The sequence below is a fragment of the Antechinus flavipes genome, chromosome 1 (genome assembly GCF_016432865.1).
Source record: "Antechinus flavipes isolate AdamAnt ecotype Samford, QLD, Australia chromosome 1, AdamAnt_v2, whole genome shotgun sequence".
Lineage (NCBI taxonomy): Eukaryota > Metazoa > Chordata > Mammalia > Dasyuromorphia > Dasyuridae > Antechinus > Antechinus flavipes.
In genome coordinates this window covers 702,808,355-702,835,312 of record NC_067398.1, presented here as the reverse complement: position 1 = coordinate 702,835,312, position 26,958 = coordinate 702,808,355, and the positions used below count along the sequence as shown (strand labels likewise).

General features: G+C 40.0%; 1 protein-coding gene across 1 annotated transcript in view; it reads left to right on the top strand.

Moving 5' to 3' along the window:
* The window catches only part of NOS1 (nitric oxide synthase 1), a 149,135-nt gene that overhangs the window by 81,559 nt on the left and 40,618 nt on the right, over positions 1–26,958 (top strand). The window contains exons 7-16 of the mRNA XM_051972873.1: positions 298–389; positions 5,286–5,427; positions 5,638–5,777; positions 8,651–8,825; positions 12,916–13,017; positions 14,214–14,408; positions 14,604–14,689; positions 19,360–19,504; positions 24,130–24,234; positions 26,133–26,191. Coding sequence (XP_051828833.1) covers positions 298–389; positions 5,286–5,427; positions 5,638–5,777; positions 8,651–8,825; positions 12,916–13,017; positions 14,214–14,408; positions 14,604–14,689; positions 19,360–19,504; positions 24,130–24,234; positions 26,133–26,191 — 1,241 coding nt within the window. The remainder of the gene's footprint in view (positions 1–297; positions 390–5,285; positions 5,428–5,637; positions 5,778–8,650; positions 8,826–12,915; positions 13,018–14,213; positions 14,409–14,603; positions 14,690–19,359; positions 19,505–24,129; positions 24,235–26,132; positions 26,192–26,958) is intronic.

The following is a 26,958-nucleotide window of genomic DNA, read 5'->3' as shown; positions in this document are numbered from 1 at the left end:
TTGAAGTCCTACAGATCATTATTTGTCATTTATTATACTGTTCAAATCTAATTTTATGTGACTAGAGATTGAAACTACCATATTTCCCTAGGCAATTTCTAGTCACACAAAGTTAGATTTGAACAGTATAATAAATGATAAATAATAATACACTGTCCTTTTTAGCGCTCAGTACTGCAGTCATAATCATTAAAATAATCATTAGAAAATAATCATTAAGGGTGAAAAGGGAGGAAGGAAAGAGTCGGTCTGGTCTGAAGGAATCGGGGGAGTCATCCTACAATGCTTTTCTTTCAGGTGTTTGATGCACGAGACTGTACCACAGCCCACGGGATGTTCAACTACATCTGTAATCATGTCAAATATGCCACAAACAAAGGGAACCTCAGGTGAGCTCAGAGGGGATGCTGGGCTAAAAAAGCTTAATGTGTTTTATTAAATAATGGAAAGAAAACTGGACTTCAGAATCCAGAAATCTTGCTTTGAGTTTTTACTCTGCCTCTCGTGAGCTGTGTTAGCTTAACTTAATCTCTCCGAATCTCATTTTTCTCATCTATTAAATGGGGATAATCATGCTGGTCCTCTGTCATCTACAAGATTATTGTTTAAAAAAATCCTTTGTAAACCTTCAAGCATTTTAGAAACATGGGTTGCTATTAAAACATTAAACACCCATGTACAACCTATATCAAATTTCTCGCTGTCTTGGGAAAGGGAGTGGGGAAAGGTGGAAAGGAGAAAAAAATTGAAACTGAAAATCTTATAAAAATGAATATTGAAAATTATCTTTACAAGAAATTGGAAAAAATAAAACACTATTCAGTGTAAAAAAAATAGAAAAAGAAAAAAAAAAGTAAAATACCTCTCTATTAACTGTCCCCAAAGACATCAAACCATCATCTGGACTTTCCTGAGAGATGCTAGCTGATTTCAGAAGTATCTGATTAGAGAATCTTTGCTTGGACTAAGTGGTCTCTCTGCTTCCTTTAAATGTGCTCAGATCTAGGACTCTGCTGTGTCTGCTCAGCAGGCTGGATGAATCCTTTTGATGGCAGGATACCATGTAGAGTTATGGGAGTAAGACAGTTGCTAAAGATTCGCCTTACTCCATACGATATCACGGGGCAGGGTAGTGGCTGGATTTCAGAGGAGATATTCTTTGTACGGTACTTCAGAAGCCCTCTTGGCCAACTCTGGCAATTTCTTCATCAATAAAATATCAACGTCAAATTCTGGATTGGATGCTAGTGCTCAGCTCACAACGGCCATTTCCCTTGTCTGCCCTCTCCCTCAGCTAGGACCCTGTATCCCCCTTCTTGCCACTTCCAGAAGACGCCTAGACTTTTCTCAAAACTCAGCATACACACTAGATGATGTTACCTTCCTGCTGAGCTAACACGGCCTCCTGGGAAGGGGAATCCAAAGGCTTTCCTCCATCAATGAAGCTCTCGCAGACTCAAGAACTACAAAATCGTGGAGTCTCAATCACAGATTTCCCTTCCTATAAAATTTTAGTGGATTCAACCAAGGATTTCTAATCAAAAGTATAGAAATGCATTTTTTCATTCAATTTTTATCTGAATTGATACAAAGTACAAAGAACATTGTTTAAAACATTTTAATAGTTGTTTTTCTTTCCTTTTTTTTGGAGGCAAATGGGGTCAAGTGACGCCCAAAATTACACAGACTGGAAAGTTTTTCACTCCCTGGGAGACAGGGAATATTTTTAAGGGGAGGCATTTGGGTTCAGTATCTTGCCCAGAGTCACAGAGCTAGTAAGTGTCTGAGACTATTTTTTTTTTTTGCTGAGGCAATTAGGGTTTAGTGACTTGCCCAGGGTCACACAGCTAGGAAGTCGTAAGTGTCTGAGATCAGATTTGAAATCAGATCCTCCTGACTTCAGGGCTGGTGCTCTATCCACTGCACCACTTAGCGGCTCCTCTGAGACTGTTTTTGAACTCCAGTTCAAAAACTCCAGGACTAATGCTTTTATCCACTGTATCACTTAGCAGCCCCCATCATTGTATTTCAATATAATTACTTTCTTTTGTAATCCTATGTGATTGTGTACATTTCAAAATATGATTCTGAAAAGAAGACACAGAAAAGATTAAGAACCCTTGACCCTTTCTAACTCTAAATTCAACAGTGCTAAAATTACCCATTATTCAGATGACAAAACTTTTTCTAGAAAGTAAGCGACTTGTTCAACAAGGGATGAAGGATTACAGGTCATCCTGAGAGAAGTGAGTCTCTTGACAATAATAGCTAGGATTTATATAACATGTTAAGGTTTATAAAATTACCCAGGCATGGGTTCTGTCAATAAAAAGTTATAATAATAAAAAAAAATTTATAATGAGGTGTATAACAATTATCTCATTTAATCCTTCACAACAGTTCTGGAAAATAGGTGCTATTATTCCTCTTTTATATATGAGGACAAATGACTTGCCCAGGATCACACAATTAATGTCTGAGGTCAGATATGAATTCAAAGTCTCCCCTACTCCAAGTCCAAGTTTCTAATCACTGCACAGCCCAGCTGCCACACTCCGGAAAGAATAGTAGGGTTGCAAATGGTAACCCTGGTTTGCTTCCTCTTTTAGAAAGTTATGTTTCTCCTGAATTCTCCTCATTTTTGGAAGCCCTGTTCATTTGTGGGGCTCAATTCCCCCGAAATTACAGATTTGTTGATCAGGAAGAGCTGGGTTTCCAAGGGATCAGGAACACACTGATCTTAGAGAGGGAACTATTTGGGTGGGAGTAGCATTGAGCCCACTGACTCAGCCCCTTCCCGGCATCCGCCACAGCTGCTGAGGATTACCCCAAGGACTGGGGAAAAATGATAATATCAGCTCAGGGCCACCCAGGGCTGTTCCCCACAAGTCCTCGAGCTATACTTAGCTTAAGCATTAAATTGAGCTCTCGGCTTTATACAACATAAGCCTGAACATAGGTTTCCTCGCCGGAGACAAGAGAACAATGATGATCCCTCGGCTGAGCCTATTCAGAGGAAGAAGATCTGGATTCTAATCCCAGTGGGGAACCTGCTGTTTAAGTTTCCATTCTTAACCCTCATTTCCATAGTGCCATAAGATTTCCAAAACACTTTCCCCACAACAACCCTGCGAAATCTCCTTCTTTCCATTTGGCAGATGGGGAACTCAGGTTCAGAGAAGTCGTGAGTCGCCCACAGTCACACAATTAGTGTCAGAGCGGGAATATCCTGGGATCATAGAGTTAGAACTGAGAGGGTTTTTCAGATTCACAGATTCACAGAATGTCAAAGCTAGAGCGAATTGCTGTCATTGTTGGTCAGCCATTTCAGGGTTGTCCGACTTTTAAAAAACCCATTTGGGGTTTTCTTGTTTTCTCCAGCCCATTTTGTAATTAAGGAAACTGAGGCAAATAGGGTTAAGTGACTAGCTCAGGGTCACACAGTAAATGCCTGAAGGTGGATTTGAACTCATAAAGATGAATCTTCCGGACTCCAAGCTCTGTGCACTATGGCGCCACCTAGAGTTCTCAGACATCTAGTCCAATCCATACACAAAAAGAATCCCAGCTAGAACACACTCAATAAGTAATGATCCAACTTCTAGGACAAGGAGGTGTCTTAGTGAACAGAGCATTGTGCCATGTGATCCTTGACATGCTTAGCCTCTTAATGCCCCCAGGCAACTGGCTAATTATAACCCACATTTCCATAATACCCTTGGGTTTGCAAATGCTGTTATCTTCCTTAAACTCACAATAATCCAACTCTTGGCTTAATAGCTCTTCAAACCATATTGCTTTCAAATCTGGTCTCAGACCCTTAATACTTCCTGGCTGTGTGACCCTGGGCAAGTCACTTAACCTCAATTGCCTCAGGAAAAAAAAAAAAAAAGGACATATTGCAAAAAAAGTTTTCTCCCTCCTATAGTAAAGATAGTTCCCTATGCCAGAAATTTTTCATACTAGACTAATCACAGCTCCTGACCTGCTCCCTGTATCACAGAGCACAATGCCTGGTATTTCAATAAATTATTTATTTTTAATTATTTATTAATAAATTAATTATTTATTAATGTGACAACTATGCTTATTCCCTATATTATAAATGAGGAAACTGAGGATGAAACAGAAGATTTGTCTAGTCACATGGCTATTAAGTATTAGAGGCTGGATTTGAATTCAGGTCTTCCTGCCTCCAAATCTGGCACTTTATGTACCATGCCAAAAAGCTGCCTTGGAAACTATAGAGGAAGTGATTATTTCACATTTGTGGAGGCAGTTTTCCACACCAGAAGTTACCTATCTCACACTAAGAAAAGCACAAAAAGAAAAAAATGGAGGATTGCTATTAATTATTCATACATCTTTAATTAATCAACATATTCAATATTTAATTAATTTTTATTCATTGATTTTAATTAATTTGTGGACACTATATATTTTCAATACCTCAATTTTACATTAAACTTTAAGGGTCATATTGAACTTCCGTGACAAAAGCATTATTGGACTGAGAGTAAATATTATTGCCCCCATCTTACAGATGAGGAAACAAAGAATCAGAGGGGAAGAAAGATATCAGTCACACAGCTCAGAATAGGAATTTGACTCCGATTTCAGGGTCCTTTTTAACAGAGAAACTTAATAATCATTAATAATAATAATATTAATAAATCACTTTCTGTAAGATTCTTTAATTTTTTTTAAAAAGTGACTGACCAAGGGGCAGCTAGGTGGCACAGTGGATAGAGCAACAGCCCTGAAATCAGGAGGACCTGAGTTCAAAACTGGTCTCAGACACTTAACACGACCTAGCTGTGTGACTCTGGGCAAGTCACTTAATCCCAATTGCCTCATCAAAAAAAAAAAAAAAAGAATTTCTAAAAGAGCTAAAAAAAAATTATAAAAAAGTAACTGACCAAGGCCACAATACCTTGAAGTAATAGCACTTTGTCTTGGGTTTCAGTAAGGGCAGTCGAAGGGAAACCCTATGAAGAGCAACTAGCCCTGCTAAGCACTGATCTAGAATCCATTGACCCAAACTATAGAGAAGATAGATTACCAGATCAGAAATTTAAAGAAATGATCTTATGTAACCCTCTCTTTACTGATGAGGAAACAGGTCCAAAGTGGTAAGATGGTTTATCCAGGGTCACACAGTTACCGAGGGTAAAGCTACCAAGCTGAAATGACTTTGCACCCACTGGCCAGACTACATCTCCCAAAGCCTGATCCTTGAGTACAGCTCCATCCTCACCTCTGGTATCCCCTTCCCCCCCTTCCAGATCCGCCATCACCATATTTCCCCAGCGGACAGATGGCAAGCACGACTTCAGAGTCTGGAACTCCCAGCTCATCAGATACGCAGGTTATAAGCAGCCTGATGGCAGCATCCTAGGAGACCCTGCCAATGTGGAGTTCACAGATGTGAGTACCATCTGAACCCCCACTTATTTGGGAATGGAGGTGGGCAGGCGCATAGCAACTCCATCTTGTTGCCTGGTTTGGATCCTAGAAGCCGGAGTCCTCAAGGATCCCTATTTGCTCCTCCTGGGGGCCATCTCCCCCACCTCTTCCTCCCTGGGTCATGGTGCCCAGGAAGCCACTGAGTAACCCAAGCGGGGTCTTTTGTTACAGATATGCATTCAGCAAGGCTGGAAGCCTCCAAGAGGACGTTTTGATGTCCTGCCGCTCCTGCTCCAGGCCAATGGCAATGATCCTGAGCTGTTCCAGATTCCTCCGGAGCTGGTTTTGGAAGTGCCCATCAGACATCCCAAGTGAGCCGGGCCCAGGGAGAGGGGAAGCAGTTAGAAATAGCCTATCTGCTGACAGGGGGAAAGGGTTCCTTTATCCAACTATCCCTCTAGTCCCCACCTTTCAGGCCTCCTAATCCCTTCTTGAGGATGGGCTAAAGGATTCTAGAACAAAGTCTCCAGTCTCCAGTATCAGCAAAGGCGGGAGCTTACTCCCAGAGGATGAAAATGCTAATGGTCACATGTAGAGCCTTTTCCAAGCTTGCCTCATTGGAACCTGCCAATAACTCTGGAAAGCAGAGATCGCAACTATTATTATATCTGCTTTACAGATAAGGAAACTGAGACCCAGAGATTTTAATCTAAACCAAGCTAATAAGTATTCACTGCATGATATGAGCACCACTCTTTCTTTGACTTTACAATGCGGGTGCCCATACCTTCGGCTCTCTGCACCCTTTGCCTTTTTCCAATTTACTCCCAAGTAAATACAATGGAACCTCTGCTGTTTTCCAGCATGATAGTCAATGCAAGAAAAATGAAAGTGTCTATCTTTTTGTTGGAGATATGATAGATAGACAGATGAAGAAAGAAAGAAAGAAAGAAAGAAAGAAAGAAAGAAAGAAAGAAAGAAAGAAAGAAAGAAAGAAAGAAAGAGGAGGAAGGGAGGAAGGAAGAAAGAAAGAGGAGGAAGGGAGGAAGGAAGGGAGGGAGGGAGGAAGGAAGGAAGGAAGGAAGGAAAGAAGGAAGGAAGGAAGGAAGGAAGGAAAGAAGGAAGGAAAGAAGGAAGAAGGGAGGAAGGGAGGGAAGGAGGGAGGGAGGAAGGAAGGATAATAGAAAGAAAAAAAAAAGCAGAGACAGACAGCCATAGATGATAGATAAGTAGAAAAAAGATAGACATACAGACAGTTGATAGAAACAGAGAGATATAGATAGGTAGATAGATAGATAGACAGAAAGACAGACAGCCATAGATGATAGATAGAGATAGATAGATAGATGATAGATAGATAGATAGATAGATAGATAGATAAATAGATAGATAGAAAAAAGACAGACAGACATAGATGATAAAGACAAAGGCAGACAGATGATAGAGACAAATAGATGATAGAAACAGATAGGTAGATGAGTAGATAGATACTTAAAAACTCTAATATCTGAGACAAAAGCATGAAGATAGCAGAGGAGAGCTCAGACACCTCATCAAGAAACAAGACTCCACGAAGGGAATGACCATGGGAGACCATGAGATGCTACCTTATGGAGGGGAAATAGAAAGCTGCTGTCCAGGGTCCTGATAAAACTGCAATAAGAGGAAGGAACAGGACAGGACCTGATCATAAGGGAATTCACATGTCTAATTTCCATTTCAGCTAACATACAAAGTCAGTAGCACCAAATATGTAGGAGAATATGATATGCTATCATCTATAGAAAGAGCATGAAGGAAAGAAAACATGGCCTAGGAGTATTGTGCATCATGGGACAAAGATCCAACTTTCCCACCCTAGTTATAGCTCTTGGGATTCAAATGTACTGTAGGAGAATAACACTTGTTAATTTTTTAATGTCTCAATAATGTCATTAAGTGAAAGCCAGCAGCAGAGATTGTAGCCCATGCTATGTGACTGTCTTTACCTCCCCACAAATACTCCACAGGAGTGTCTGCCCAATGCACTGGAAGCTTTTCTCTAGATTTCACCATTGTATAGCAACCTTTCAGCATTCAGGCTCTCCACATTTGCTCTCCCTAATTCAATTCAATTAATCCATATGTCTTATGGATTGATGTACATAAATCATTGGTTGGATCCTGGGACTACAAAGACAAAGGGGAAATAGTGCCTGCCCTCCAGGAGGGTATTTTACTGATGAATGAAACATGAACAGTAATACAAATTTAGACAGACAGAGACATGGAGACAGACCAAGAAAGAGACAAAGAGAGACAGAGAGACAGCTACAGAAAGAGACAGAGACAGAGAAAGATAGATACAAAGAAAAGAGAGGGAGGAAAAGAGGAAGAAAGAAAGAGAGACAGGGAGGGGAGAAAGAAAGGACAAAGAGGGAAAGAGAGACAGAGACAGACAGAGACAGAGAGAACAGGAACAGAGACAGAGACAGAGAGAATGAATATAAGTGGGATCAGGAAGGATCTTGTGTAGAAGGCCACACTCAAACCCAAACCATACTTGGAAGGAAATTTGTGATTCTAAGGGGCAAAGTTAAGGTCCATGACCAGACCATCTTCTTTTCTGGTTCTATCATATTCTATTCATCATTGCTAACGTGCCCTAGACTGTTTATTCTCACCATGAATCTCTACATTAGCCCTGAGGTGACCTGTAATGTAAGAACAATGGGAATTATGGGACTAGCTATGTGACTCTAAGCAAATCACTTAAAACAGTTTCCTCGGTCTCCTCATCTGTAAAATAAGTATAATAATTCCTCCTACCTTCCAAGGTTGTCATGAGGATCAAATGGAATATTATTGTAAAGCACTTAGCATGGTGCTTGGCACATAGTAAGTGCTTTCTAAATACCAGCTATTAGAATTACATAAGACCACATGCAAGTAGGTGCTAAATTGTATGGAAAGACAGTAAATATTGTGGGAACTAAAAAGAGGCAGAGTTCACAGAAGGTTTATGGGTTCACAAAAGACTTTTAGAATCCTGAGAAGAGAATCAAAACATCCAGAGACCCTGGAAATGATACCTAAGGGGTTGCCATCTCAAATTATACCCATTTGGTAGAGTTTTTCAAAACTAAACTTTGAGTCTCCCCTCAGAGTAGTTTGTGCTGTACATAGAGCTGACATCCTGAGGGATCCCTCATCCTGTCCAAGGGCACCCTTGCCTCAACTGGTCCCTCTGTGTTGTTATCCCCAGGTTCACATGGTTCAAGGAGCTGGGACTGAAGTGGTATGGTCTGCCAGCTGTATCCAGCATGCTCCTGGAGATCGGAGGCCTCGAGTTCAGTGCTTGCCCATTCAGCGGCTGGTACATGGGCACTGAGATTGGCGTCCGTGATTACTGTGACAACTCGCGATATAATATTCTTGAGGTAACGTTCCCAGCTAGGGATGAGAAGGATAGAGAGTGAAGACCCCGCATTGTGTCATTATACAGAACTTTCTGGGGGCTTAGAAGCTGGAGCTGAGACAGCTTATGGAGCGGTCTCTGGAATCACTGGAGATTTGGGACAGTCCCATTAACCCCCTTCCCAAGATGGCTTCTTTAAAACAACATAAAGGCCATTTCCCAGAGTGCCTTCACCCCCAGCGTGAGCAAGAATGACCCAAGGATGCGTTCTTCTTTCCATCTCTCTTCTACAAAGTAGGAGAAGAGCTCACTGCCAGTTTCTCCGATACCAGCTTTTCTCAGCAGTAGATCTGATTCCCTCCCTAGGAGACCCATCTGTTGGTTAGGGCAAAAGGAGGATTACATCTTCAAGGCGAGCTTTGGTAGATGCATGGAGGATTGATCTGTTTCTATCTTCAAAAGCTGTTCTTTACGAAAGCCTTCTATTGTTAGCCACGTTTCACAAGAAGGAACAGATGAACAGAGAAGTTGAGTAATCTGCTCCTGATCACACAGCAGAACCAAAAGGAAAACTCAGAACTTCAGCTTGTTTGTGTTGATGAACATCTACTGGTCCATAGAAACAGTCAATTCAACTCAGTTGAATTTTATTAAGTACCTACTGTATACAAGTCGGCCAAGCAGTTAATTAAGTGCCTCATATGTTCCAAGCACTCTAAGTGCTAGGAATAGCATTTTTATTTAAAAAGTAAAAGACAGTCCTTGCTCTTAAAGAGCTCACAATTTATCAGAGGAGACGGCAAGATAATACGTTCAAATAAGCTATAGATATAAGAATAGGAAATAAATGGGAAATTTTTTATTTAGAGAGGAATGAGAAGATCAATAGGATATAATTAACAGAGAGAGGAGGTATTAGAATTAAGGGGGGTTGGGCAAGGCTTCCTGTAAAAAGTGGGATTTTTGCAGGGGTTGAAAGGAAGTCAGGTAAGTGTATAGGTAGAGATGAGGAGGAAGACCATTCCAAAAATAAGGGAAAACCAGAGAAAATGCCCAGAGCCAAAAGATGTCTTCTTTGTAAAAGAGCCAGAAAGCTATTGTCACTAGATCGAAGAGGACGTGTCAGGTGTGAGAAGACTAGAAAGACAGGAAGAAACTAGGTTTTAAAGAACTTTCAAAGATTTTTGTCTTTGATCTTGAAAGCAATAGGGAGCCAGTGGAGTTTACTGGGGAGGAGAGTGACACAGTTGGACTTGTACTTTAGGAAAATCATTTTAGTGGCCAAGTGGAGTTTGGTCCATGGAGGCAGCTTGCCAAAATAGAGAGTCAGTCTCAGTAAGACCAGGTTTCAGTCCCATTTCTGACTCATCTTGGCTGCATAACTCTGGGCAGGTCACTTCCGAGACAACTCTCAGAGTATTAGTTACAGAATACTTTCCAATCTGCATTGACAGAGGGAGTTGGTGTGGCAGATGAAATCACAGATCCAGATTCCCAAAAAAGTTAAAATATTATGTCAGACATTGAAAATACAAAGATAAAAGTAACAAGTCCCTCCTCTCAAAGACCCATATTCTCCTAGAAGGACATAGCAGGGTATGGTGGCAAGAACACTGGCAGAATACCACTCTAACATTGACTAAGTACCACTGTACCAAGTATAGCGGCTAAGTACCTAGATTTAGATATCACATCTGCTTATTAGTACTTGTGTGACCTTGACCAAATCATCTAATTTCCTAATGCCTCTGTTTTCTCATCTATAACATAACTGGGTTGCTAGGGTCCCTTCCAGCTCTAAAGAAAGATATTGTATGTAAGTAAATACAAGATAATTTGAGGAGAGAAAAAAATACAGAAGACTAGATGGGAACAGAGAAGTCTTTGAACCCAAGGTAGCAGTACCCTAAAAGAACCCAATGGGGTAAGCAGAAGACAGGAAGCAGGGATGCTCTGGCAGAGTCATTGCAGCAGGAGAGGAATCCCTGAGAATATCCCAAGCACAAATCAATGGGTTGGTTTGTGTGCCTGATGGAGTATGGGGGCTGGTCAGGAACGGATGCCAAATGAGAGTATTTTTTTCTTTGTAATTGTATTTTTTTTCCAATTAACAAACATACAGATTTTTTTCTCCTCACTTCTCCTACCTCATTCAGAAATAAAAAGAAAATAATAACAATAACATTTGCATCATTTTTCATATTTGTGAAGAACTATACAAATATTACCCCATTTGATCCTCCCAACAACCACTGGAGAGAATTACCTTATATCATTCCTCATGAGAAAAACTGAGACAGACAGGATAGGTGACTTGTCCAGAGTCAAAAATAACCTTGGGAGCCTATTTTATAGATGAGGAAACTGAGGCAAATAATTGAATTATTTGCCCAGGGTCACACACAACTTGTAAGTATCTAGGGGTAGATTCTTGGCTCTAGGTTCAGCTCTCCATCCACTGTGCCATTTTGTTTCCTCATAACAAATATGCATAATCAAACAGAACAAACTCCTATATGGGTCATGTCCAAAGAATATATTTCATTCTGCACCCTTTATCTTTAGTTGCTCTCTATCAGGAGATGGTTAGGATTCTTTACCCTCAGTCCTCTAGACTCATGGTTAATCATTTCATTGATCAGCATTCTTAAGTCTTTTTAAAGTGAACTTTATTTCAACTAACAAATTTATTTTCTCTCCCTTTCATTCTATTGAATAAAACAAAAACAAAACCCTCAAGACAAACCAAATTCCCACATTGGCTGGGTCCAAAAAAGTAGTTTTCCTTCTGCATAATTCACCCATCACTTCTCTATCATGAGAGGGGTAGTTCACTTCATCTTTAGTTCTCTGGAGTCATGACAGACCATTGCGTTGACTACAGCTCCTAAGTCTTTCAAAGTCATTTTTCTTTACTTTGTTGATGTGATAGTGTGATTCATCCTTCTACTGCTGCTATCTTCCTTAAATGAGTGTTAAAGAATAGTTAATTTTCTTCACTGTAGTCACCTTATTGGAGACCTTACTTTCTTGAACTGTGGATCACGCTACAATCTCTCTACTTCTAGTGGATAATTCCTCTTTGGGATTTGTTTCTTTGTTGACTCTTGAGAGTTAGTAAAAATGGAGTAAATGTCTTGTCCATCATCTTCTTGTCAAATATTTTGAGACCAAGATAACTTCCTTGTCCTAGTAGGGGAAAGTGGATTGGCAAACTCACTTCATCCAGAATTCCGTTCCTGTTACTAATTTAAGCGAGACCTCTTGCTTTGATTACACATTATCATTTTTCTAATGATAACATAAAAAACTTGGATGAAATTACAAAAAATAAAATGAGCAGAACCAAGAAAATGTTGTATACAGTCATAGCAAAATTGTTCAAGGAGTAATTGTGAACAACCATGTTAGTCTGAGTGTCATAAATACTCAAATTACTTTCGAAGGATCTATGAAGATAGATGCTTTCCACCTCCAGAGAAAGAACTAATAAAAAGATATACGCATATTTTGGTCTTATATATATATTTATAAATCTGTGTTAAATGGTGGCCTCTATGCAGGGTAGAGAGGGAGACAGTAACTTAAAATGTAACAGAAAAATTAAATCAAAATTTTAAAATATTTAGAGTTTGAAAGATAAATCATTCATATTCTGGGAAATTCAAGGATATCTTTCTGAGAGGGGAACTAATTGAACCAACTTGATTCTATTCATCTTCCCCTTCATCCGGATACTCAAAGAATGGGTCATCTACGACTACAGAAAACTATATTTAAAGCTAGAAGTAACCCTGAGTAGTCTTTTATTCACTTCACAAATGTGAAAATAGAGACACAGAAATGAAAGCCCTGAGAGATTCACAGATTCCAAAATGGAAAGGAGAAATAGGGGAAATCTTGTCAAAAGCCCTAATTTTCCAGATAAGAAAACTTCACTGGGGTGGAGAGGTGAAGTATTTATTTTATTCAAGGATGAATCGATAATAAAAGGCTGTGCTAGGTTTTGAATCCAGGGCCCCTGATACCAAATCCATTGTATTTCCCCTATTATATCATTCTGCTCCTTCCCTCAACCAGGCCTTTGAATGTACATTTCTATCTTCTTCCAGGAAGTGGCCAAAAAGATGAATCTGGACATGAGGAAAACTTCCTCCCTGTGGAAAGACCAAGCCCTGGTGGAGATCAACATTGCGGTACTCTACAGTTTCCAGGTAACCACGTGGTAGAGCTCACATAGATTTAGAGCCTGGATTTAGAACTCAAGTCCTTCAATCCTCAGCTTCTGAGACACAAAAACTCAGGTCCAGCTGTGGCCTTTGGAATGATTTTGTCAATGGACCAGGGCCAAGAATTTGTGTTGTGTTCCTCCTTTTCCCCTATGCCTATATAGAAGGAAAACCAAGCTATCCCATTTGTGGGACTTTTTGCTCTCCATTGCTAAATATTTTGAGATTGCTGGTCTCCTGCACTATTCCAGGGATTATGAGAAGCTTTGGAAATGTAAAGACAAAAATTGAACAGTCCTTTTCTTCAAAGAAACATACATCCTATTTAGGGAAGACAATATATACAGTATATGCACAAAATTAACATGAGGTAGTTTAGGGAGGGAGAGCTCTACCCTTAGGTTCAGGAAAAAATTCATATAAAACTGTGATTCTTGAGTTGAGTCTTGAAGGAAAGGTGGGCTTCTAATAAATCCCTTCCAACATATAGACTTCCAATTCTGGAAATTAATCTAGTCCATTTCGAGTAGAGGAAAATTATTGAGTGGAATAAGTCATGGACCAAATTAGCCAACCCTACAGTTAGAGAAGAAAGACTAGAACAACCCATGAGCCATAAGGAGTTTTTTCCAGTACTGAAAGCCATAGGTCTCAGGTATATACTTTTTCCTGCTCTTGGGAAATATGTCAAGGTAGTATAGTATCATAGAGGTATCTAGGTGACTCAGTGGATAAAGCACTAGTCCTGGACACAGGAGGACCTGGGTTCAAATCTGGCCTCAGACACAACTGGTTGTGTGATCTTGGGCATGTCATTTAATCCCTATTTGCCTTAATCTGCTGGACAAGGAAATGGCACATCACTCCTGTATCTTTGGCCAAAAAAATCCATAGACAGTGCGGTCCATGGAGCCAAGAAGAACTGGACACAATTGAACAACATATTATTGTAGATGGTATGCTTATCTCAGAGTCAATAAGATCTGGTTTCAAATCCTACTTCAGACACTTAAATGTGCAAACTTCAGCAAATCCCTTTATTTTTCTTAGCCTCAATTTCCTCCTCTATAAAATAAGAAGGTTGAACTTGATAGCCCTTAAGAACTCTTCCATCCTATTTCTTTGATCCTATAATGGTCTCCAGCTCCACTCACTTATCCTCTTCCTTCTTCTATCCACAGAGTGACAAAGTGACAATTGTTGACCACCATTCAGCCACCGAGTCCTTCATCAAGCACATGGAGAATGAGTACCGCTGCCGAGGAGGATGTCCGGCTGACTGGGTTTGGATTGTCCCGCCCATGTCTGGCAGCATCACACCTGTTTTCCACCAGGAAATGCTCAACTATCGACTCACGCCTTCCTTTGAGTACCAGGTCCTAACCACTGTCTCTGAGGACTAAGCTGGCCCTATTCCTATTTTCATTCCCATCCTATTCCCAGTTTCCAGTACCTCCCAACTCTTGGCTTTTAATGGTTTGGGGTTTAGTTGGCAGGGTCAACATAATAATAGTCAGCAGTGGTTCCCACTACTTCCTTCTTTTCTACTGATTGTATCCCTCTTTTTCCAGCCAGATCCATGGAACACCCATGTCTGGAAAGGTACTAATGGGACCCCCACAAAAAGGAGAGCCATTGGCTTCAAGAAGTTGGCAGAGTAAGTAGAAAGTGTTCATGAAGCTATAAATATGTGATTCCCTGGGGAAATCCCTTGGACCAAGGAATCTCACAATTGGTTCTATTGTTTGATATAATGACCCCCAACCCACTGCCAACTCACTGGGCTATTCCCTCCCCCCAGCTTGCTACTATATATTCCCCACTCTTTTGCTAAGCCAACATCTTTTCCTACCTTCTCTCAAAGGAACATGGGCTCACATATTTAGAGCTTGAATTAATGGATCGATGGATGGATAGATAGAGGGATGGATGATGGATAAATGATAAAGCACTTATTAAGTACTTACTTTGTACCAAGCATGGAGCTCAGTTTCCATTTTTTGGATGATGAAATGTAAGCTCTGTGAGGACAGGGACTTTTAAATCATTTTAACCACATCTGACTTTGGAGTTTTCTTGGCAAAGATACTGAAGTGTTTTGCCATTTCCTTCTTCAAATCATTTTAAAGGAAACTGAGGCAAGCAAGATAAAATGACTTGTCCAGCATCACACAGCTAATAAGTGTCTGAGACCATATTTAAACTCAGGTCTTCCTGACTCCACCACTATCTACTGCACTGTCTTGCTGCCCCTAGAAACTAGAAGGTGCTTAATAAATGCTTGTCAGACTTCACGTGATTGGGAAATACTCACCTGTATTTTCTTTGCTTTCCAAAGCTTGCCCTTGGGAACCAATAAATAGGAATAAATTCAGCATGTGCAGCTAGGCATTGTCCTAGGGTGATAAAGATATAAATTCAAAGGGAAACGAGCCATCTAAATTGACATAGGAAGTGCTCAATATGTTAACAGTTATTTATTATCCACCATTCATAAAGATTATGTTTTATAATGGACAATGAAAATCTGGAGAGTATCCAGAGGAGAGTGATCACAATAGTGAAGCTCCTCAAGTTCATGAATGAACTTCAATGAAGGTCAGCTGAAGGAACCTGAGATGTTTAGGTTGCAGAAGAATAGACTTGAGGGGAAGACATGATTTGTTGTTATTTAGTCAGTTCAGTCATGTCCAAGATTTCATAACACTATTTGAGGGTTTCTTGGCAAAGATACTGAAGGGGGTATCCAGATGAGGAAACTGAGGCAAATAGGATTAAATGGCTTGCCCATGCTCACAAAGCTAGTAAATATCTGAGGGCTGGATTTGAACTTGGGAAGATGAGTCTTTTAGGAGCAGCTAGGTGGCCCAGTGGATGAAACTCTAGGCCCAGAGTTAGTAAGAACTAAGTTCATTTCCAGGCTCAGATACTCGTTGAGTGGCCCTGCATAAGTCACTTAGCAGTTCAGCCTCAGTTTCCTCATAACTAGGCTCTGAATAGCATCTTCCCCATGGAGTGTTATGAGGATTAAATGAGGTAATATTTATAAAGCAATCTGCCAACATTAAAGCACTCTATAAATGCTACCCATTATGATAATGCTTGAACCCAGTGACCATTAAGCCCTTTAAATGATAAGATCCTGGAACTGAAACCCAAGACTCTGGCTTTATTAACATGATATTCCTCCTCTGCTACATAATGCCTTATAACCTTGAGCAAGTGACTTAATATATGAGGTCTCAATTTCCTCCGTCGTAAAATGAATGGGTTAAATTGTCTGTTCAAAAACTAATGAACTAAGAAATCCATCCAATGGACCCAGTGGCCCTAAATCTTTAAAGCCCTAAACCAAAGGAACTGATTTCCACTATGCTCAATACATGGCTCTAGGTCTCATTCCTCACTGATGAGTCTTCTGAGAGCAAAAGGGAGGCCCTCTCTCTCCCTACTACCCACTCACTGCTAGGAAGAAAACATCAGCAGTGATTTTTCCCCTAACCAAGGTATTATAAATTCCCCCCATCAAAAACTGTTGTACAGGCTTCCACTGGAGTTTAATCTCTGGGGAGGGAGAGCTCGAAAATGTTAATTGCACTATTGAGTTTGGAGTAGAAACAATGGAAGTTAATTATAGATGCTTTTTCTCCCCTTTTTTTTTACTGGGATCATTCAAAAGGGGGCCCTGGAAAGCGTAACCTCCCAGGCAACACTCCTTCCTTTCTTTTCTCCAACCCATACTTTTAATTGTTGCTACAGTGTAGGCGGTTTCCATGATTTAAAAAAAAATAATAAATTTACCATTAATAATTCCCCCAGGGAGAGAATTAATGGCACTTTGCCTGCATTTGGATTGGTGGCTTAGTAGAAGAGTGTTTTTCAGGTTGCAAGCATGAATTCTTGGAAATGTGCATTGTAGAACCCTGTGACTATTCTCCCTCCTGAAGGAAAGAAAGAGCTCTGGATTAAGAGTCAGGACACCTGGTTTCCAGTCCTGGTTCTGCCATTGTGGCTGAGTTACTTGACACAATTATTTCCCCCTTTTGGTCTCAGTTTTTCTATGTCCATTGAGAGGATTGGAACAGATTATTTCCTTCATGGTCCCTCCCAATTCAGTGATCAAAGCTCCCTGGAAGTTTTGTCATTCTTTATTCTAAGGTCTTTTCCCAGTTCAAACAATCTGAAGTCCAAGATACATCTCCAATCTGACATATTATATTCTTTTCCAATCTTGACAATCTATACACCAAACCTCTCTTACACTTCTAACACTGACTATACTCTCACGCTCCAATAATTCTCCTATATTGTGTTCTAAGATTTCTTTTAGCTCTGACGTTCTATAAATTTAACCTGTTCAAACACAATCCCCTTTCCCTCCTCAGACACCAGGGCCATGGCAATGTTCAGATTTGCCAAACCTGGCAAAGATGCTAGCCTGGCATCTTTTCTCATCCTTCAGGGCTCCTTTATTTATTATTTTATTATCCTTTGAGTATAAGATTCCAGGTTGTTAGAAAAATATCCCCAAGGGAGGGGATGAGGGGAAGGAGGAGAAAAATTGGAACAAAAGGTTTGGCAATTGTCAATGCTGTAAAATTACCCATGCACGTAACTTGTAAATAAAAAGCTATAATAAAAAAAATATATATCCCCAAGGCCCACAGATGGAAGAAATCCAACCCCTACCCAAGCACTCAGTGAGCTGGTCAAGTTCCCAAGCACTGGATCTGGTTCCCTCAGAAAGCATGAAGGAATCCAGATATTCTTAGAAGCTCATTATATGTTCAGTGACAGCCATTGGCTTTTGAGATGAGAGCATTAACTAGCCTGAGTTCCATGTTGAGTTGTCTCTGATGATCTCATTTTAACCTTAACTTTCCATGTATTCTTGGCCAACTTCCCAATTAGACTATAATTGCCTTTCTTGAAGGCAGGAATCTTATCTTTTCTACCTTTGCATCAGAATCCCTGAGCTGGAAGAGTCCTTAGAAGCTTTCTGGTCCAAGCTATATCAACAAAAATCTCATCTCGAACATCCACAATGAACGTCATCCAGGATCTACTGAAAGATCTTCAGTAAAAGGGAAATCATTTCTTCCATGGACAATTCATTCTTCATTTGGGTAGTTCTCATTGGTGGAAAGCTTTTCCTGACATCAAATCTAAATCTATCCTCCTGTAACTCCTCCTATTGTAAAATTAATCTCTTCACCTCTTGATATCCCAAGACAGTTATCAAATGCTCCCCAGGGTCTTCTCTATGGGCTAACAATCCCTGATTTCTCCAATCAATCCTCATCCAGCATGACTTGGGAACCCTTTACCTTCTCAGGTGCCCTCCTTGGCGCTCAGCTGATCAGTATGTGACCTAAAATGCAATCCCATTGTGCCGTAAAGGCTAGAGACTTTGTGTCTCCATCACCTGGTATAATGAACATACTTAATAATTGCCTGTTGGATTAAATCAAAGCACATCTGAAACTAAATCAAATTGTGCACTTGGAGACAAAAAGATCTGGGTCCACATCCCATTTAAATACTATCTCAGTAATCTTGGGCAAATCATTTTAGCAATCTTAGCATGTCAGGGTCACCTTTCTGAGCCTCCATTTTCCCATCTCTAAAAAGACAAGATTGGATTCCAAGGCTTCCAAAGTCCATTCCAGTGATCTGTAAATACTATTAGATAGTTAAAGGACCCAAAGCTGGTATCTATTAATGAACTGCTAGGTACCTCTCTTTTTTCTCCCATGGCAATTCCTCTTGTATTATATTACTCATGCACAACTATTCATTGAGCAACTATTGTCTAGGCAAAGTAGAGGACACCAGAGAATGGGGAGAGAATAAGCATTTATATAACCCCTACAGTGTTCCAGGCACTATGCTAAGTGCTTTATAGATATTACCTCACTTAAACTTCACAGCAATCCTGCCAGGTAAGTGCTATTATTGTCCTCGTTTTACAATTAAGGAAATTGAGGTTAAGACAGACAGAAATTAAGTGATCTACCACTAGTAAGAGTCTGAGATTGGATTTGAATTTCCTGACTTCAGGCCAAGTGTTCTGTCCACTTCATCACCAAACTGCCAATGGACTTGCCTTTGAGGAACTTATAACCAATTCAATAAACATTGTCTAGGTACCTACTTTTTGTCAGGTATTATGTTCCAGAAATGGAGCCATTTCTGCCCACATTTCTGCCCAGGGGACAAGATTTAGACATTAAACAGAATACAATGAGCATGTTTAAAAAATGGGAATCAAAGACTCTTGGCTTAAAGTGCTCTTAACCTAATCTTCTTCCCCCTTTTTTCTCTCAGAGCTGTCAAGTTCTCAGCTAAGCTGATGGGTCAGGCCATGGCAAAAAGAGTCAAAGCCACCATTCTCTATGCCACCGAGACAGGCAAATCTCAGGCCTATGCAAAAACCTTGTGTGAAATCTTCAAACATGCCTTTGATGCCAAGGTGAGTGTAACCTAGCCCCTCATCTAAGCTCTGGGAAACAGAACAGGTTCCCTAACTGCTTGTTCCAGTGAAGAGTGATACTCCTTGTTTCTGGTATAGTCTGGTATTATGATTCAGATTTGGGAGAAAGAAAGAAAGAAAGAAAGAAAGAAAGAAAGAAAGAAAGAAAGAAAGAAAGAAAGAAAGAAAGAAAGAAAGAAAGAAAGAAAGAAAGAAAGAAAGAAAGAAAAAGAAAGAAAGAAAGAAAGAAAGAAAGAAAGAAAGAAAGAAAGAAAGAAAGAGAGAGATGAAGGAAGGAAGAAGGAGGGAAGGAAGGAAGAAGGGAAGGAAGGAAGGAAGGAAGGAAGGAAGGAAGGAAGGAAGGAAGGAAGGAAGGAAGGAAGGAAGGAAAGGTCTCTCCAAAGCCATTTAACAGTTAACAAAAAGGAGAAGTATGTAAGACATAATCAACAAAGATGCAATCAATCAATGTACATTTGCCAAAAAGATTATTCCATGGAGAACTTACATATGGCAAGCACTCACAAGGTATTCATTAAAAAAAAAATACAAGGACTCTCTCAAAGTCTCTCTTAAGAATTTTAGAATTGATTGTATGGAAGGGGGACACTGGCACAGGACCACCCAGCACGGTATGCCCTCATCAGAGAAGATTCTGTGCTCTATGAGCATGGCTGACACTATCAGTGCCAAAGAGAAGGTTAAGGGCATGGATCCCTACTTTGGGTAAGCTCTGGAGCTTCAGTCACATAGCTCAGCTGGAACTTGTTCCTCTTCCAACTTTGGTCATTGTGATGAGGGAATTTTGGGCCTTCTTGATGTTGACATCATCCCCTGTGGAGAACACATCACAGGCTGCCTGTAGCATTTGAAGAGTTTTCAGAGAGTTCCCATCACTCTTTAGAGTGGTGGTCCCTGGACCCCTCCCTTCTCCCAGTCTGCTCCTAGCTAGGTATCCTGCACTTTTAAATAAATTAAATGTTTTATTAGAAATGCAACATCTAACACCAATATTACCAAATTAAGTAGCTATACTTAATATAAATGTTTATTATATCAGGATATTTTTACATAGCTCTCTTTTCTCCTTCATTCCCATGAAGAACTTTAACAGAAGATCATTAGATACAATTAAATTCCCAACTGTTCATAGGGACTATTTTTTGTCCAACCTGAAGCAGAACATTTCAAGCTCATATTGCTCTGATCAGCCACAGTCAGACACACTAACTTAACCACAAGAGGACTTTGGTCCTCTTGGAGAACAAAGAATAAGGATCAATCAACATTTATTAAGCACCTACTGTTCACCACACACTAAGAATGAAAATATGAAAAGAGGCAAAAGACAAGCCCTTTCCAAGTCCTTACTATCTACAGCATTGAGTCAGATGAGCACAGCTCCCCCTGCCGCCATATTGCCCTGGTGCTGCAGGTGAAAGCATGTTTCAGATCTGAGCGAAGAAACTGACTCCTCCGGATCTGACTTTTGTAGTCAGACAATTGGGAAGGCACATTAGTGATTCAAGCCTTGTTTCTGACTCAGATCTCAAAGGAATCTCAAAGATGGTTTCAATAGATTTTTAGGCAAAACTAGTCTAATTAAGGGGAGGGGGGGAGTTGCTTCTACAATAGGTAGCTAGCTGGGTGGTACAGTGGATAGAGAGCTGAGCCTGGAGTCAAGAAGACCCAAGTTCAGACGCTAGTCAAATGACCTGAGCAAGTCATTTCATCTCTGTCTGCTTCAGCTTCCTCATCTATAAAATGGGGATCATAATAATAGTACCTACTTCACAGAACTGTTGCAAGGACCAAATGATGTATGTAAAGTGCTATAAAAATACAAGCAATTTTTGTTGTTTTATTGCTCCTCTTGAAGTACTAGGGATGGATAAAGGGTCCATGGAATCAAGATACATCAGAATAGAGTTCTGGACTTGAAGTCAGAAATTGGACCTGGGTTCAAATCACACCTCTGATACTTATCAGTTCTACAACCATGAGTAAAACTATGAGTTTCCATTTCCTTATGAGTCTATGTTTCTATGAATCTCCATTTCCTTAACTGTGAAATGGAGATAATATTATTTGTAATCCTTACCTACAAGGGTGATTGTGAAGTTCAGATAAGCCATTGTTTCTAAAGCATTTTGCAAATTGTGAAATATTATATAAGAATCCCTTATCATCTAATACTATTAATAATAGCATTTATAGAGCACCTATTGTATACCAGACATGATGCTATGTACTGTACAAATATTATCTTATTTGGTCCTCATAATGATTCTTCAAGGTAAATGCTTTCATCACCATTTTATAGGTAGAGGAAACTGAGGCAAACAGAAATTGTGACTAGAGTTGGATATAAATACTAAATGGACAAAGCTGATCTTGAATTCAGGTCTTCCTGACTCCAGGCCCCTATCCACTCTATCATCTAGCTAGCTTTTATATTTAATAGCATTTATATGAATTCTGTCTCTCATTTGAATGAGACAAAACCTGGAAAGAGCTTAGCCTAATGCCTGACATATAATAGGCAGTTAATAAATGCTTATTCTTTTTTCCCTTAATTCTTTTGTTGCTCTTACTGGACCAAACTATGATTTTGTTGGCAAACAGAATTTCCAATTATAAAATTGCCTCCATCAGTGGCTATTGTCTGAAGCTTATAGAATTGCCTAGGATACTGAGAAGCTAAGTAACTTGCTCAGAGTCAAATACTCCAGTCAGGGCAGGACCTGACCCCATTCTTCCTGGTTCCAAAGAAGGAAAAAAAGCTAAGCACCTACTGTGTGCCAGAAGGCATAGAGTATAGTCAGGGAAGACTAGTACCTCTGGGTGAGGAATGCTGAAGTTTTTACAAGGCTGCTCTCTACCTTTGATGGAAATCCACCTAAGTCTACCTGTGGCTCCAGAGTCACATTCTAGTAAGCCATTTGGCCAGAAGGGCTAAATCAGACTGAAGATAACCAAGGGGTCTATGGTGAGTTGGGGGGGGGTGTCTACCCCCACATGTGAAGACTTCCCCCAGTAGAATGGGCGGATGAGAACAATTTGTTCCAATGGCCATGAAGACAGCTGAAGCGGGTGTCATGGAACACTTAGAGCTTGGTCAAGCATCGAAGACAGAAGGTCATCCAGGGAATCTAGAGTCATCACTGGTCATTTTGATTCTGTCCTGCCCCTTAACAGTGGTAGCTCTGGGAGACAGAATGAAGCCAACAGTTTTATGTAATTCTGCCTCACTTAAATCCTATGTGCTAGGAACTATGCTAAGGGCTTTCCAAATAGAATCTCATTTTATCCTCACTTCAACACTGGAGAAGTAGATGCTGTTATCCCCATTTTACAGAGAAGAAAACTGAGGCATAAAAAATGTTTGTAGCAGGTCTTTTTATAGTGGCAAAAAACTGGGAACTGAAAGGATGCCCATCAATTGGGGAATGGCTAAATAAGTTATGATATATGAATGTTATGGAATATTATTGCTCTATAACAAACGACCAGCAGGATGATTTCAGAAAGGGGTGGAGAGACTTACATGAACTGATGCTGAGAGAAGAGAGCAGAATCAGATCATTATACACGGCAACAACAAGATTATACGATGATCAATTCTGATGGACGAGGCTCTTTCCAATGAGATGATTCAGGGCAGTCCCAATGATCTTGTGATGAAGAGAGCCATACCCAGAGAGTTATGGGAACTGAGGGTACATCACAATATAGTATTTTTACTTCTACTGTTGTTAGCTTGCTTTTCTTTTCTTTCTCTTTTCTTCCTTTTTGAGCTGATTTTTCCTGTGCAGCATGATAAATGTGGAAATGTGTATAGAAGAATTGCCCAAGTTTAACATATATTGGATTATTTGCCATCTAGGAAAGGAGGTGGGGGAAGAGAGGAAAACATTTTGAAAACAAGCTTTTACAAAGATGAATGTTGAAAATTACCCATGCTTATGTTTTAAAAATAAAAAACTTTAAAAAAGAAAAAAAAAAAGATAACAGACATAGAAATGGTAAGTGCCTTACCTGGAGTCACAAAGCCAGTAAATATTTAAAGCAGAATTTCAATGTGGACCCTTTGGACTTCAAATCCCACTTTATCTATGGTGCTACTTTGTTGTTCATCCTTCATTCAAAGGAACTATTGAAGTGACCTATTACAGGACATTATGTACCCCAGATTTTTAGACAGTATCATACTTACCAGTGAAAAAATTTCCCTCTTCCAGTATCATGGCAGCTTCTGGAAGATAAAGATTGAATCATTTTTATCTGTGCCCCTAACCCCTGCACACTATTTTGTACTTGGGAGGGATGAATCATTGCTGTCCCAGGTCACATGATCAACCTTCAGTTTCAATAACAAATCACCTAAAAGTAAGACCTGCTGGCTATGATTCATGGGTCTGGCTTCCATGCTGCAGAAAAAAAAAGGCACCTGGCAAACATCTCTCTCTTTCTCTCTCTCTCTCTCTCTCTCTCTCTCTCTCTCTCTCTCTCTCTCTCTCTCTCTCTTTCTCTCTCTCTCTCTCTCTCTCCTATTTTCTTCTAACCTTTCCTTACTTGTTCTCACAATTTCCTTCATTCTTTCTCTCTTTCTTCCTTCCTTAAAGGTCATGTCCATGGAAGAATATGATATTGTACATCTAGAACACGAGACGCTGGTCTTGGTGGTTACTAGCACCTTTGGCAATGGAGATCCTCCAGAGAATGGAGAGGTAGGTTGAGTATGCAGCTAGTTTTGGGGAAAGATTGAAGGAAAAGTACTCATAATCTTAGAAAGGTCTAACCCAAATCCTATTAGAGCCTTACAGAGAAAGGAATTGTGGGACATATCATCACTACACACTGAGAGACTGATTTGGACTCCTCCACCTAGCCAGTCCTCTTTGATCTCCTTACAAACTCTCTGTATTTATTCAATTTGCTTCATTCATTTTTCTTTGTATGCATCCATTTATTTAACAAGCATATATTTAGTGCTGCCTGTGTGCCAGACATAGGCTAGGCTCTTAGGTACAAAGACAAAAGTGAACCAGTTCCTGCCTTCAAGGAGGTTATATTCAACTGTGGGGAAATAATATAAACTTGGATGAGTAAATACAGAATCTCATCTGTGTACCAGCTGTATTTTCTCCCATCAGGTTGTAAGCAGGAATGTGCTGGTGTTTAACAATAAGTTCTCAAAAAAGGGGGAGAGAGAGAGAGAGAGACAGAGGCAGAGAGAGACAGAGAGAGAGAGAGGAGAAGGGTGGGAGAGAGAGAACATACACTATTAATATTTTCTCTGTCACTCTCTTAAGTCTAGGTCATCAATAAAACAACAAATGAAGTCTTAAATTGTAGCGTTTGCTAGCTGGCACAGTGGATGGAGTGCCAGATGTGGAAAAAGGAAGATTCCTTTTCCTGATTTCAAATTTGACCTCAGCTGTGTGACCCTGGGCAGTCACTTAAATCTATTTGCCTCAGTTTCCTAATCTGTCAAATGAGCTAGAGAAAGAAATGGCAAACACTCCAAAAAAACAAAGAGTCAGATACATCTGAATGATGACAAAATGTTCACACACAAAAATTAGCAACCAGGTCTGGAAAATGACTCTAGTGCACTCTAGCTCTAAACTATTTGAAGGTAGGGGGCCTTTTTTAAAGTTTGCCTTTGTATCCTCAAGGCCTAGCATCTGCCTTTGCATACAGCAAGTGCTTAATAAAAATGGGAATTAAATTATAAAAAGCCATTTTGATAAAGGGCTGCATTTCCCGAGGCAACAGAAGCAAAGTCACATAGGGAACAGAACTCTAGACTTGAAGTTAGTCAACACCCAGATTCAAATCCTGCCTCTGAACTTATTAGCTTTATGACTGGGCAAATCACTTACCTCTGTGAATTTGGTTCCTCATTAGAGTTGGGGACTCTCAGGGGTTATTTAATCCAATATCCTTATTTTAAAAATGAAGACACTGAGACATAGGCAGGATTTGTATGTTCGGTCATTTTCAGTTACATCAGACTCTTCACAATCCTATTTGTGGTTCTCTTGGCAAAGATACAGGACTGGTTTGCCATTTCCTTCTCCAGCTTATTTTGCAGATGAGGAAACTGAGGCAAGCAGGGGGAAGTGACTTGTCTGAGACTCGATTTGAACTCAAAATGATGAATCTTCCAATGCTCTGTTCACTATATACAACCTAGCTGCCTTATCCTATTATCACTACTGTTATTCTTATTGGTGGATAAATGCTCCCCCTCTACTTGCAGCCATCTTTGAGCCAAATAGGTGCTCAGAGGAATGTCTGTCTACACCTGACTCTGAGAGCCTAGCTTCCAGGAAGCCACAAAGTCTGACTTTTTTTTTTTTTTTGGCTGAGGCAATTGGGGTTAAGTGACTTGCCCAGGGTCCCACAGCTAGGAAGTGTTAAGTGTCTGAGATCAGATTTGAACTCAGGTCCTCCTCTCTTTAGGGCTGGTACTCTATCCACTGTGCCATCTAGCTGCCCCAAAATCTGTCATTTTCTAACTAAAATCTGCTTGCCAGGATTATACGGCACCAGTGCTCGACCTTGGGCCAGATTTCATGATAATCGGATTAATCTTTCTCTTATCTCTCTTGGTCTTCAGAAATTTGGCTGTGCTTTGATGGAAATGAGGCACCCTAACTCTGTGCAGGAGGAAAGGAAGTAAGTGAATTATATTTTCAGGTCTCTCTCATCCCACTGAGAACCTGGTCCTGACCCCGAGTACCCGACAATTGTACGGCTGACCCCTGGGGTTCACAATTTTTAGTGTGAACATTTTGTCATTGTTCTGTCATGTCTGACTCTTTGTCAGTAGAAAACTGGGCTCCGAGTCATGGAGAGAATTCCACTGACTAAAACTGATGGATGTCGATAGCCCATGAAACTTAACATCACTTGCTTCCTAACCTGAAATTTAAATAAGTTGCTTAATAAAAATGAGTTCACATTTATATAGCACTTTGAGGTTTGCAAGATGGTTATTATCCCAATTTTACAGATTAAAAAAAAATGAAAACAGAAAGAGATAAATGATTTGTTCATATTCGTAAAGTGAATAAGTATCCAAGGTGGGATTCATACTTAGGTCTTATTGACTACAAGCCTGGTGTTCTGGCAGCTAGCTGCCTCGGTTTCCTGATTTGTCAAATGGAAACAATAATCCCTGGGCTTCTTGTGATACAAAGCTAAAGCCAGAGGTCTGATGAGAGAATGAATTCAAAGGTGTTTAGAATATTTTAAATCATGATAGCAATACCAGGTGTCATTACTGGCTTTTTCCCCTTTGGGTTATATATTCAAATTAAGAGGAATTAAATGAGTTTCTTCTTGTTTTCCTTCTCTTGTCCCCAAAAGATTGTTTTTAAAATTTGTCTTTTCAGTAGGAAGGGACAGGTTTGCCTTGTACCTGAATCTGGAGTGATGGACTT